The sequence below is a fragment of the Gigantopelta aegis genome, chromosome 12 (genome assembly GCF_016097555.1).
Source record: "Gigantopelta aegis isolate Gae_Host chromosome 12, Gae_host_genome, whole genome shotgun sequence".
Classification (NCBI taxonomy): Eukaryota; Metazoa; Mollusca; class Gastropoda; order Neomphalida; family Peltospiridae; genus Gigantopelta; species Gigantopelta aegis.
The window spans coordinates 4,581,805-4,596,055 of NC_054710.1; the positions used below are offsets into that span (position 1 = coordinate 4,581,805).

The 14,251-nt window shown below is 35.8% G+C and overlaps 1 protein-coding gene across 1 annotated transcript; it reads left to right on the top strand.

The window, feature by feature from the left end:
* Positions 1 to 2,954: 2,954 nt before the first annotated feature.
* Positions 2,955 to 9,985, top strand: LOC121386165 (galactose-specific lectin nattectin-like). The gene is made up of 5 exons (XM_041516964.1): positions 2,955 to 3,017; positions 3,521 to 3,609; positions 4,340 to 4,430; positions 5,371 to 5,584; positions 9,895 to 9,985. The coding sequence occupies exons 1-5, from the start codon at positions 2,972 to 2,974 to the stop codon at positions 9,923 to 9,925; spliced, it is 471 nt and encodes a 156-aa protein (XP_041372898.1). The 5' UTR covers positions 2,955 to 2,971; the 3' UTR covers positions 9,926 to 9,985.
* The last annotated feature ends 4,266 nt before the right edge of the window (positions 9,986 to 14,251 follow it).

The following is a 14,251-nucleotide window of genomic DNA, read 5'->3' on the forward strand; positions in this document are numbered from 1 at the left end:
GAAATTCCATAAAAACGTGGAATGTGGAAGAGAGATGAGAGGAGAGAGAGAGAGAGAGAGAGAAGAGAGACAGAGAGAGACGAGAGAGAGAGGAGAGAGAGAGAGAGAGGCGAGAGAGAGAGAGAGAGAGCACCACACACACACAACACCACCACCACCACCACCACCACCAAAAGAAAAAAACAGCCAAAACCAAACAAAGCCAAACCCGAAACACCCAAAGAACCAACAACACCCCCCCCCCCCCAATACACTCTCTGCGCTCTCTCTCTCTCTCTCCTCTCTCTCTCTCTCTCTCTCTCTCTCTGTGGGTCTCTCTCTCTCTCTCCTCTCTCTCTCTCTCTTCTCTCACACACACACACACACACACACACACACCCACAGATACACTGGTTTGCTTTTGTTTGTATCTTTTGTACATAATCATAGTCATTAATGTTATTAAATATGCAGTCATGTTTTCTTTCAGTGCATTGACTGAGCCTGGAGTTGGCAAGTAAAGGACGCCTACGTCTTTAACTGATGTTTTCTTTTTACATATTACATTTAATAATAAACACACAGAAAGCGACACCTATTTTCTTTTAATTATCATTCCTGGCGATATTTTACATTAATTGGGGATGTTTGAAGCTATTGTAAGACATCATTTATCTTATAACGAGTCGTGTTAACCGTATCGCACCGGCTATAGCAAATTGAATACGTTTTTAAACAACAACTTTTGTTTTTAAAAATTATTTATGAACGTTATTAAATTACAAAAAATAGCAATTCTCAGAACAGTGAGTAAAGCGGATTACATCGTTTCTGTGCAGGTTGGCCTTCGTGCATGTGCTTTTCGAGAAAAAAATAGCTGAGGTAATAAATAGAATAAGACAAAATTATTTCTTTATGTTTTATGGGACATAAATTTGATATTAAAACGCTAACCCGTTTGGTATCCCTTCTAAAATTTGGTTTGGGTTACTACACACAATAAGTCGACAACAAACACATTGTTGATACGGACATTGTCTTCCAAACAAGAACATATCTTCAATATGACATCTTAGTCATCACAAAGGTCATTTTGTAAATTAATTATTCTTATAAGGTCAAATTAGTCACACACCACGGCTGTTTATATACCAGTCGTGAGATACTGGTTGGAACGGGAAAAAAACACTCAGACAATGGGTCTACTGACGGATTTTTATCCTTTAATGAAAGCACCTGCAAGTGGTTTAGACTGACGCGCAAAAGCTTTTAGAGTCGGTTAACCTGCCTCGGTGGCGTCGGTTAACGGTGCTGCTTTAAATGGACTTCCCAAAGTGACAGGACATCACATACCACGATCTTTATATACCGCAAGTCATAGAATTAGTTCCACTTGAAGGGTTTCGTATCCTTCCTTGGGAAAGTGCTGAAATAAACGATACCTTGCTGCCTGTGTAAAAGAAGTCTATACCTCAGACCTCTAAGAGAACCTACTTTGCTTGCAAAATCTGTTTTGTTTAACGACGACACCACTAGAGACACATTGACTATTAAAGTTAATATCCCTAGCTATTGATTGTCAAACGTTTGGTAATTCGAACACATAGTCTCTTCTCCATCAGAGGAAATCTTCTATCGCTACATCTCTATGTTCTCTCTCTACCTCTCTATTTGTTCCTAATGTAGCCTCTCTCTCTCGCCTCCTCTCCTTTTTATATGCCCACCTTTCACTACAGGCAGGACACACATATCACCACAAACCACATTTGTTTTATAACTGGTTGCGGGTGTCATTTTAGTCACTGGTTGGAACGAGAAAAATCCAACTGTTGGAACGTCAGTTCAAAGAATGCAAGTTTTAGACTGACGTAGCCACCGAGGTGGTTCGAACCTTTGCAAGGCGCAAGCGCCCAGACACGAGAGTGGGATCTTATCTACAGAACACATGCTCAAATATTGGCCCCTCTGTGAGTTACCAGGTAAAACCTATAGTCATTTGTTGTCATGGCAATGTTTGTATGCATTTAACGACGACACCACACTAAAATAATTTAAAGGACCGAACACTAGTATCCGCTGTTCCTGATATACAGTCGAGGTAGTTATCTGACCAGGAAGTGTGTTTTGAACTTTAATTATTAGCAAGGGAAAGAGTAAAAGAATATTAAATTTCTAGTGCAAAATTAAACGATTTAGATAGTGCGCATGGCATTTTTTCCCATAAATTATTTTGCGAAAACCATCAAAATTAAATACATTTCAAGGATATAACTTGTTTTTTTTCCATAGCAAAAATATAAAATCCATAAAATAAGGATTCTGTCGGAATTGGTATTTATGTTTTTCGAAATTGGATTTATGTTTTTATTTTTCATTAAATGATTTGCGAAGACATTATAATAAAGCCATTTCAAGCCTATAATAATTAGTTACCTAATACAGCAAACGACACACTCAACATATTTCATTTACGGCGTCAGACATTTGGTTTAAGACTTCAGCCACATGGCAACCTGGTACTAAGATTCATATATAATACATATTTGGTTTTATTCTTTAAATGATCGTTAAATGCTTTCAAAAACATCAAAATTAAAACATTTCAGGCATTTTGAAACTTGTCATCTAATATAGCAAATAATTGGTATTTTTATTTCATTTTTCATTAAATGTTTTGTTAAAGGCATCAGAATTAAGACATTTCAACCATATCATAATTTGCAATCTTATATAACAATTAATTTGTTTTATTCGTTTACTTTTTTATATTAATTATTTGCGAAGACACCGACATTAAAACATTTAAAGCATATGGTAATGTGTAATCTTACGTAGCAACATTAAGCTATTTTATGTATGGAGAAATTATCTTGTTATCGTATGCAACAAATAATCGGTGTATGACAAGTCTGTGAGAAATGCCATTTGGTCAATACATTACTTATCAACATTGCATTCTTAGAAGAAAAGGGAACAGTGCCTACAGACTGCAATGGTGTGGTTGTTTGTTGGTGCTATATTTACACTTTCAATAGGCGGTAAGTTGTTTCTTTTCCTTTTTCAATTAGTATTGTGCATTCCAAATGATAAAATGTTAAGTTCTTGGCCAGGACTAAAATTAAATTACTGAGATGTAAGTCCGGTCCAGCGTACCTGGACCGTATTAAGTTGAATACATAGTCGTAGAGGTTCACAACTATATGAAGGGTCTTAGGGAACAACCTGTGATTCACATTTTTAGGCGATATATATATATATATATTAATTTTAACGTTTACAACTCTGCAATCGTGGAATATTTATACCTAAGGAAGCTTAATTTACCAACTGTTTTTAATGGCCTATCATAATTACAGGTTATTAATTTACCGTGCATTTGTGACCTTGACATACACGACCGTTACCATAATGACTATCTGACCTTTAGATGCATTTCACATTTTTCTTTCTTTTTTATGACCATTGTATTGCCCCCACCACACGCCTTCCGCCCACCCCATCGCCCCATTTTATGTTTTATTATATTTGTATTTTCTTACAGTGTTGACATCATGTCCTCTTTACTGGACACCTTATGAGGAATATTGTTATGTCATACCACAGGTGGCGCAGTCGTGGGAGTCGGCAACGGTAATGATATCTAAATTAGTGGTGTCATACGTTTTATTCAAATGATTTGAGTTGGCAATAATAGTTGTAGTTATAACAGTTTACATTATAATAATGGTTATAGGCGTTGTTGTAGTCATAACAGAAGCAGAACAGTAGTAGTAGCAGCAGCAGCAACAGCAGCAATGTGATGGTTGTGGTGGTAGAAACAGTAGTAGTAAAATTAGTAATAGTAGTAGTATTAGTTTTTGTTGTTGTAGTTGTAGTTGTTGCTGTTGTAGAAGTAGAAGGATTAATAGTGGTGGTAGTAGTAGTGGTAGTAGTAGTAGTTCTTGTAGTAGTAGTAGTAGTAGTAGTAGTAGTAGTAGTAGTAGTAGTAGTAGTAGTAGTAGTAGTAGTAGTAGTAGTAGTAGTGATGATAGTAGTATTGGTGGTTGTGGTGGTAGTAGTAGTATTAGTAGTATAATTAGTACTAGTATACATATTAGTAGCAGTAAGTAGTAGTAGTTGAATTATTAGTATTAGCAGTAGTGGCGGTGGCGGTGGTGGCGTTGGTGGTGGTGGTGGTTGTGGCAGTTTACATAGTAGAATTGTTGAAATAGTAGAATTTAAAGTAGTGAAAGTATAATTAGTAGCAATAATAGTATTTGGAGGTGGAGTAATAGTGGTGGTGGTGGTGTTGGTTGTAGTAGTAGTAGTTTTAGTATTACAGGTAGTAGTTTTTTGGTTTTTTTTTATACAATTTATCTAGGCGTTCTGTATGATTCATGGTGCCTATTTGGCAGAGATATCGACTCCGGAAGAAAACGACTTTTTAGCACAGCTCGTGAAACAAAATCATCGTAAGTACATGTAGCATTACAACGTCTGGCAAGTCCAGCTTAAACTGATACTAAAAAATCGATCCACGTTAGACACCAAAATAGCTGAAGTTTAAACGTTGCTGAGATATAGTTAAATGCAATTCTTAATCGCCCATTTGATATGTTTAATATCACACAATGATATTACATATGCGTGAGTTTATTAAAAGTTGATTGGATGTTAGATGACGATGACTGGAAGACAAAAGCCACACCAACCAATGAAATGGATAAGTTAATGAAATGGATTGCTCTCTGACTGTTCAAGTGCAAACATAAAAACGTTTAAGTTGAAACGAAAAACAAAACACAAAACAACAAATAACAAACAAACAAGCAAACAAAACAACAACAAACAAAAAAACAAAATAAAAACCGTTTAAATTTATTTTAAACATTTGTGCTTCTTAGGTACGCTTTCAAAATATACTAACTGATATCTTGCGAACACGAGTGATCAACCAATCAAGCAAACAAATGTATATTCAACAAATCTTAGGCCTCACGCCCTTATTACAATACATGTATTAGATTTTGGTGTATAGTGCACATAAAACAGAAACATATAAATATTCTTATACGAATTTGTTTCATCCTTTCAATGATTGTGTCAAAGGGACCAACATATACCAATTGAATGTTGTTGGGTTTTTTTAGTTTTAGTTTTTGACAAAACTGGATTCCACATCTTCCATTTTATAGTATACGGCCAAATATGGTTTGTTTAAAAGTGTAAACCCAAATATTCCAAAACGTTCCTCAAATTTCGCACATAAGCATGTATTCACACACATGCATGTTAAACATGTTTCCGTACTCTTTAGAACACGATTGAAGAATTATTTATATTATATTCCTTTTATCCTGTATTAACGAAATGTAAATTACTAACATGCAATTGCTTCATAATGATCTTCAGCACCAGAAGCTCAAATATGGATAGGTGGAACTGATGCCCTGAGTGAAGGTCACTGGATCTGGAGTCGCAGTGAGGAAACGTTCCAGTACCAACACTGGGACAGCGGGGAGCCGTCCAATTCTGGGGGTGGTGAGCACTGCGCCACTGTTCGCACCAGTGGGAAGTGGAACGACAGTCCCTGCAGTGAAAAGCTGCATGGAATATGTGTGAAGAGGTATGTCTTTAGTTCAGCTACATTGTTAGCAGTGAACAGCTGCATGGTATATGTGAGAAGAGGTATGTCTTTAGTTCAGCTACATTGTTAGCAGTGAAAAGCTGCCTGGTATATGTGACAAGAGGTATGTCTTTAGTTAAACTACATTGTTAGCAGTGTAAAGCTGCATGGTATATGTGAGAAGAGGTATGTCTTTAGTTCAACTACATTGTTAGCAGTGAAATGCTGCATGGAATATGTGAGAAGAGGTATGTCTTTAGTTCAACATTATTGTTAGCAGTGAAAAGCTGCATGGTATATGTGAGAAGAGGTATGTCTTTAGTTCAACATTATTGTTAGCAGTGAAAAGCTGCATGTTATATGTGCGAAGACGTATGTCTTTAGTTCAACATTATTGTTAGCAGTCAAAAGCTGCATGTTATATGTGAGAAGAGGTATGTCTTTAGTTCAACATTATTGTTAGTGAAAAGTTGCATAGTATATGTGAGAAGAGGTATGTCTTTAGTTCAACATTATTGTTAGGTTTCGACGTTGTGCTATAGCAAAGCATTAAAACGACACCATGGTACCATGGGATATTGTTCGCTATTAGAGCGGGGGGGGGGGGGGGGGGGTGGTATTAAATGAAATTAGATTTTACTTAAATTTTAGTGTTTAAATTATCCATTTCCGTACATGTATCCGAAGTGTTCGTGGTTTTCCTGGTGTTTTTATTATTATTATTATTAGTAGTAGTAGTAGTAGTAGTAGTAGTAGTAGTAGTAGTAGTAGTAGTAGTAGTAGTATTTTAGGAACGCATGTAGCAGTTAAAGATATAGAGACTAGCTATATTCTATTTTTAAGGTGATTTTCAAAATCACAGACTCTTGTTTCACTATCTGTGTAACTTTATTCAGATGTATTACAGGTTTGTAGATTAAAGGGACATTCCTGAGTTGGTTGCATTGTAAGCTGTTTTCGACTAATAAAATATTTGTGCTATTAAACTTACATATTACATATATTTTCTCGTTTAGAATATCAGTGTCTGTATATCCAACGTGTTTCTGGTCGTCGGGATTTTGTCTTCAAATAATTTTGCACGTACAAAAATAATAATAATAATAATAAAAATAATAATAATAATAATAATAAGGAAATAAAATAAAATTTAACCTAGTACAAATATTAGAACGATAAAAAAACACGTTTAATATACAGCCACTAATATTTTATGCAGAAACATATATTTGATATGTAATTACAATCGTTAAAAAGTCTCTCTTATTCGATAACATCTTAAAAATTGCAGCAAACTCAGGAATGTCCCTGTAACTTTTAAGGGTTGAAAGTAGGTTATGCGTCTTTAACAAGGCTATCCCGACTTTGCTATAATTATCATGTTTTCAACTGACATTAATATTAAAAATTAATGTTCTTATTATATTACACTTTTTTTTCTCTGTTTAAAATATCAGTGTATGTGTATATATGCAATGTGTTTCTTGTTATCCTAATATATGTAATAACGCAAACTGCATTTTACCTCATAATACTTATATTGGGATGCAAAATGAAACATTAGGGTGACATGAAACGTATTTGATATTCCGACACTGGTATTTGAAAAGCTAAACGGTATTAAAGATATACATTTTGTTGTTAAAGAGATTATATTATTACACACGTTGGTGAGAACACTATGCGTTATTTTTGGTTACACATGATTGTTAGCACATGTACGTGCGTTAACAATTTCGAGACATACGACTGGCTGCTTCTTGGTGAGGAACAGGTCACCAATGAAATGCAACCAATGAAAACATACACGATGGAAATCGATTAGACTGTGATGTATAGATATAACCTAACAATTATGTGTCTGTGACGCATAAGTTAGCTACAAATGCAACGGCTGTAAATCACTTTTGGTGAAAAAAGATGTTAAAATTTGCTTAAAAACTGGTTTTTGAGGATATGTAAGAAATAGAATATATTCGTGTCCGTTAGATACGATTTGTCTCACAAATATTTGTTTACATAACGTATCAAACTCGCTTTTCCTCGTTAGATACATTTTAAAACAAATTGTATCTAACGGCCACTCGTGTATTATTTTCTATTTATACTGCAATATGTTAAAATAGCTGCAAACTCAGGATAGTCTTGTTTAATTTTTCAATACTAATACATCTCAACGAAACAACCCCACCCGTGATCTTGACCGAATCTCTGCAAAATGCAGAGTTGAATGGACATTCGGCAAAATAGTGGTTGCTTCCATGAATATCTATCTAGTGCGGTTATTTCTCGCTTTTGCCAGTTCATCACGACTGGTATATCAAAGGCCGTGCTATGTACTATCATGTATGCGGTATGGTGCATATAAAAGATCTAATGAGAAAATAAAGAGGGTTTCCTATCTCAGACTATATGTTAGAATTACCAAATGTTTGACATCCAATGGCCGATGATTAATAAATCAATGTGCTCTAGTAATATCGTTGAACAAAAAAAAAACTTTATAAAACCCCATCTTATCTTGTGCCTCGTCTCTAGGAAGATAGACACTCTGGAGGTGATCCTTTACTGAAAAATAAATCATTTTGACCGCAACTATGAGGACTGCCACTCCCAAACTAGTTATAATTAATCAATAATAAATAATAAAGTAAAAGATAGCACACGGCAGAGCTCATTGGAATAAATACAGCTGTCATAGCAAGCACCCATGGATCACTGTCAAAGCAGTTATGATATCATGTGTTCTCGAAAGATGAACTTATCCTTCCCCAGTTACAGAATGGAATGGATATGTAATGACACACAATCACGAACGGAAATCGGCTGGTGGGGTATTAAGGGTCTATAAGCGAACATCGATCGATAAAACGTTCTGTCAAAACACTACATAGAACTGATGCATAATGAATGTACGCAGTGCATTTGTCTTATTTTCGTTTGTACTTTATCATTAACATGTTTTATATACAGTACACAATTTAACGCGTAACGATACCCATCACATAATTGCATCAATTAAACCACAATACACACGATAAAATAAATCGTCTGCGTATTGTATATGCTTCTTTATTACACACCAGTGTAAGATATTGCTCATGTCATAACAATCACTCTGTATCGAACTGGTGTAATATCAGCGTGACGTGAGCGTGACGTAGATCACTCGTTGACCCAATTCGTAGACAAATATCGTGTAGTGGGTCACGACATTTGCTTACTTCTGCGTTGCTGCTTGTTCACAGTTGGTCTGTAATAAATAAAATACTAAACTAGCTTGCCTGTCATGCCATTTTCATGAAACTCGGGAACAGTGTTGGTAGCTTTCGCTCGTCACATACCAAAACTGTTCAATCATTTCATAACAGTGGTATGACACGCTAGCTCGTTTAATATTCTACATGTCACAAATGCATTTCTTAGTTTCCGATATTGAGAGTACAATTTATTTTTAAGCAACATTTTTTTTACATTAAACAATAATAATATAAAAGACAAAGGACAGTCTAAAACCTATTTATTACTAATACATATCTGTGCTTATGGATTATGGAATATTTGTATTTATGGATTATGGAATATTTGTATTTATGGATTATGGAATATTTGTATTTATGGATTATGGAATATTTGTATTTATGGATTATGGAATATTTGTATTTATGGATTATGGAGTATTTGTATTTATGGATTATGGAATATTTGTATTTATGGATTATGGAGTATTTGTATTTATGGATTATGGAATATTTGTATTTATGGATTAAGGAATATTTGTATTTATGGATTATGGAATATTTGTATTTATGGATTATGGAATATTTGTATTTATGGATTATGGAATATTTGTATTTATGGATTATGGAATATTTGTATTTATGGGTTATGGAATATTTGTATTTATGGATTATGGAATATCTGTATTTATGGGTTATGGAATATTTGTATTTATGGATTATGGAGTATTTGTATTTATGGATTATGGAATATTTGTATTTATGGATTAAAATCACAGCCATTAAATAGTATGTGACAGTCGCTGTACTCTTCCTGAAAGGAAATATTAATATTACGTTCAAACAATAGCTTTCATCTTGAATATATCAAAGTCCGGTATCGAACCACAATATTATGTATGCAGTAAAAAATTGAATACAAATCCATTTAAAACTGTAAATTATTTCCAACAATCTATATTGTTAGAATAATACTATTTGTATGCTGCATATAGTGAATTTGTATGTTGCATGCGGTTATGCGTCTGTGTATGCATGTGCTTAACAGTATTTTAATTAAAAAAATTTCAGACAAAGGACAGAACCTGGTGTTGGCAGGTAGAAGATACTTCCTTGTTTTGTGAAAACAGTTTGAAATAATAAAAATAAACCAAATAAACTATTAATGAGTTTTGTTACGGCAATGCTATTGTGCAGTGAGTGGTAAATTGACGAGGAGGGGGGAAGGGGGGGGGGGGGCAATGTACAGGACATGCTACTTGCCAATAATGGATTCGTCTCCAAAGACTCTGATGTAGTGCAATCGAAGTATATGATATTTATTTTTAGATTAGGTGTAAATTGACGTATGCATTCATAGTCATCAAGGCAGTCCAGAGTTCAGAAAAAAAAAAAAAAAAAAAAAAAAAAAAAAACACGTTGTTTTTTGAGGTAAGGACATCCAAAATGAAGTCATTTCCATTCAAAAAGATACTGCGTCACATATTCTTACGCCATTTGAATATCAGGACATAAAGTTGCGTGTACAATTTAAAAAAAAAAAAACACGTTGTATTAAGCTTGAGATTATATGATGAGATTATTACCCTCGGGTTTCGGTATCGTCAGTATCATATATCACGAATAAAAATAATTTATTATGCTCGCCAGAGGGTCGCATAGTACAATGTTTATTCCTAGTGTATGATACTGACGATACCGAAACACTCTGGTAATAACCACTATATATCCAGTTAAGGGTAAAACACGCTGTCTGTGCTGTCTGTCCAGGACAGTGGGCTAGTGGTTAATTGTTAGTTGTTATTGAGAGAGAAGTCGGTACTGTGTTCTTATACACCGAGTCGTTAAATTCGCTCTGGGTGGGAGCCGGTACTGAACTGCGAACTCGCTACCTACCAGCCTTACATCCGATGGCTTAACCACTACACCGCCAATGCCGGTACCGAGAAGATGGTGATGATGAAGACATCGTGCGCTTATTTGACGTCAGAGAGCTTATTCACATGACGTCTTCGCAGATGGTTCCAGGCACACACGGTATCCTATCAAACATTTTGTTTTACAGTCAAACATGTCGCATACATGTCATACGACTTGTAGTCTCCCTTTAGTAGATAGCCACACTAGTTGGTTGCGTCTTAGATGCAGACCAAGTACCTACCAGACTTATAGGCCGGTGTCATCAACACATTTAAACAGTGCTGCAGCTACCATTGGTGAGATAAAGCGATGACCTGATGCACAGTCGGCCAAGGATCGATCCCCGCGGTGGGCCTACTGGACTATTTCTTGATCCAGCCAGTGCACCACTACTGGATATCAAAGGTCGTGGTACGAGCTACCGTGTGTGTGGGATGGTTCATATAAAATATACTTTGCTATTAATGAAAAAATGTATCGGATTTACTTTATAAAACAATACGTTTTAAACTACAAAATGTTTGACATCCAATAACCAATGATTAATAAATCAGTGTGCTCTAGTGGTGCTGTTAAACAAAACAAACTGGCACTTTAAGAGTAATGGGATCATGTGTTATTCATAATATCAAATGACAATAACCTAACCTGTGTTGTCGATTGGTTGCTCATAGGCGATGAATCGGTTACCATAACGTATCATCCAATTAAATAAGTAGGATCATAATTAAGTAAGTTGTTATCTCTATCTTTCCATGTTTCTATTTCTCTCGGTGTCTGTATCTGTCTCCTTGTCTCTCTGTCTCTCTTTCTCTCTCCCTTCCTCCCTATCTCTCTCCTCCCTCCCTCACTCCCCCCCCTCTCTCTCTCTCTCTCTCTCTCTCTCTCTCTCTCTCTCTCTCTCTCTCTCCTCTCTCTGTCTCTCTCTATCGCTCCCTCCCTCCCTCCCTCCTCCCTCCCCCCCTCTCTCTCTCTCTCTCTCTCTGTCTCTCTCTATCGCTCCCTCCCTCCCTCCCTCCCCCTCCCTCCCCTCCCCCCCCCCCCCCCTCCTCTCTCTCTCTCTCTCCCCTCTCTCCCCTCCCACACCCGGGAGGGGTGGGTTGGGGGGCCCCCCCACCCCCCCTCTCTCTCCCCTCTCTCTCTCCTCGCTCTCTCTCTCTCTCTCTCTCTCTCAATAAGACAACAAACACATTGTTTATACAGACATTGTCTTCGAAACAAGAACATATCTTAATAATGTTATTTTAGTCATCACAAAGGTCATTTTGTAAATTATTTCTTCTTATAAGGTCAAATGAGTCACATACTACAGTTGTAGATCTACCAGTCGTGAGAGACTAGTTGGAACGGGAAAAAGCATTCACACAATCTGTCTACTGACGGATTTGTATCCTTTAATCAAGGAACCTCTAGCAAGTGGTTTAGACTGACGTAGCTTTTAGAGAACGGTTGCTGCTATTAAAAAAAAAAAAAAACTCCATTATCAGAAAGGAATGCTTTATACGCACTTCCCAATGACAGGACATCACATACCACGATATTTAATATACCAGTGATAGAGCAGTAGTTGAGACGAAGAAAAATCTGATAATTAGTCCATTGAAGGGTTCATATCCTTCTACCAAAGCACCTCAGATAAGAGACCTACTGGCTGCAAAATTTGTTTTGTTTAACTACACCACTAGATCACATTGATTAAATAATCATCAGCTATTGGATGTCAAACATTTGGTAATTCGAACACATAGTCATCAGAGGAAACCCGCTACATTTGTTCCTAATGTAGCAAGGGAAGTTTTATAGGCAACTTCATACAGGCAGGAAAACACATATCACGGCATTTGACCGGTTGCGGTGCACTGGTTGGAACGAGAAAACACCAATCAGTTAATGGATCCACCGAGGTGGTTCGAACCTGAGACGCAAGCGCCTCAGACGAGTGATCTACCGAATGTGCTAAATATTGTCCCTGTGAGTACCAGGTAAAACATATAGTCAGTTGTCATGGCAATTTTATTTCGCCAAGTAGTAATTTAAAGGAACTATCCTGGTTATACAGACAGTTATCTCACCAGGAAGTGTGTTTGAACCTTAATCATTGGCAAGGAAAATATATTAAATGAAAATTAAACGATTTTTTTTCCCCATAAAATGATTTGCGAAACCATCAAAATTATGACAGTTCAAGGATATTATAACTTGTTATCTTATACAGGTAATAACAAACGTGTTTATGTTTTTATTTTTCATTAAATGATTTGCGAATACATTATAATTAAGTCATTTCAAGCCTATGATAATTAGTTTCGTCAGATATTTGGGTTAGGACTTTAGCCACATGGCAACCTGATACTTAGATTCATATATAATACATATTTGGTTTTATTCTTTAAATGTTTGTTAAATGTTTTGCGAAGAAATCAACATTAAGACATTTCAGGCATTTTGATAACTTGTCATCTTATATAGCAAATAATTGGTACTTTTATTTTATTTTCCATTAAATGTTTTGTTAAAGGCATCAACATTAAGACATTTCATACATGTTATAACTTGCAATCTTATATAGCAACTAATAGGTGTTATTGGTTTACTTTTTTTACTAAATGATTTGCGAAGACACCAACATTACAACATTTAATGATAATTTGTAATCTTACATAGCAGCATTAAGATATTTTTACGTATGGAGAAATGGTCTTGTTATCGTATGCAACAAATAATCGGTGTATGTCATGTGTATGAGAAGTACCATTTGGTCAATAAATTACTTATCAACATTGCATTCTTAGAAGAAAAGGGAACAGTGCCTACAGACTGCAATGGCTTGGTTGTTTGTTGGTTCTATATTTACACTTTCAATAGGAGGCAAGTTGTTTCTTTTCCTTTTCCAATTAGTATTGTGCATTCCAAATTATAAATTTTAAGTTCTTGGCCAGGCCTAAAACTACATTACTGAGGTGTATGTCCAGTCCAGCGTACCTGAACCGTATTAATACATAGTCGTAGAAGGGTCTCACGGAACAACATGATTCACATTCACAATTTACCAACTGCTTTTAATGGCCTGCCATAATAACAGGTTTTTAATTTACTGTGTCATTGTGACCTTGGCATACATGACCGTTATCTTAATGACTGTCTGTTTGGTTATTCACGTGGACCCTTTAGATGGGTATCACATTTTAAAAAAAAGAATTTTATGACCATTTTATTGTTCCCAATACACGCATCCCACCTACCCCATCGCCCTTAGTGTTTGTTTTGGTTTGTTTTGGGTTTTTTGTTTACGTTTCATTGTATTATTTTTCTTACAGCCGTGATATCATGTCCTCTTTACTGGACACCTTATGAGGAATCTTGTTACGTCATCCCACAAGTGGCGCAGTCGTGGGCGTCGGCAACGGTAGTGATATCGAAATTATATTCAAATGATTTGGGATCGCAATAATAGTAGTAGTTATAACAGTTTGCATCATAACAATGGTTATATCAGTGGTAGTATCAG

Excerpts from the sequence above, each read along its gene's own strand:
- LOC121386165 (XM_041516964.1), top strand. The coding sequence starts at position 2,972 with ATGGTGTGGTTGTTTGTTGGTGCTATATTTACACTTTCAATAGGCG. Across the intron at positions 3,018-3,520 it reads ATTTACACTTTCAATAGGCG|TGTTGACATCATGTCCTCTT; the intron begins GTAAGTTGTTTC and ends ATTTTCTTACAG. Across the intron at positions 3,610-4,339 it reads AGTCGTGGGAGTCGGCAACG|GCGTTCTGTATGATTCATGG; the intron begins GTAATGATATCT and ends CAATTTATCTAG.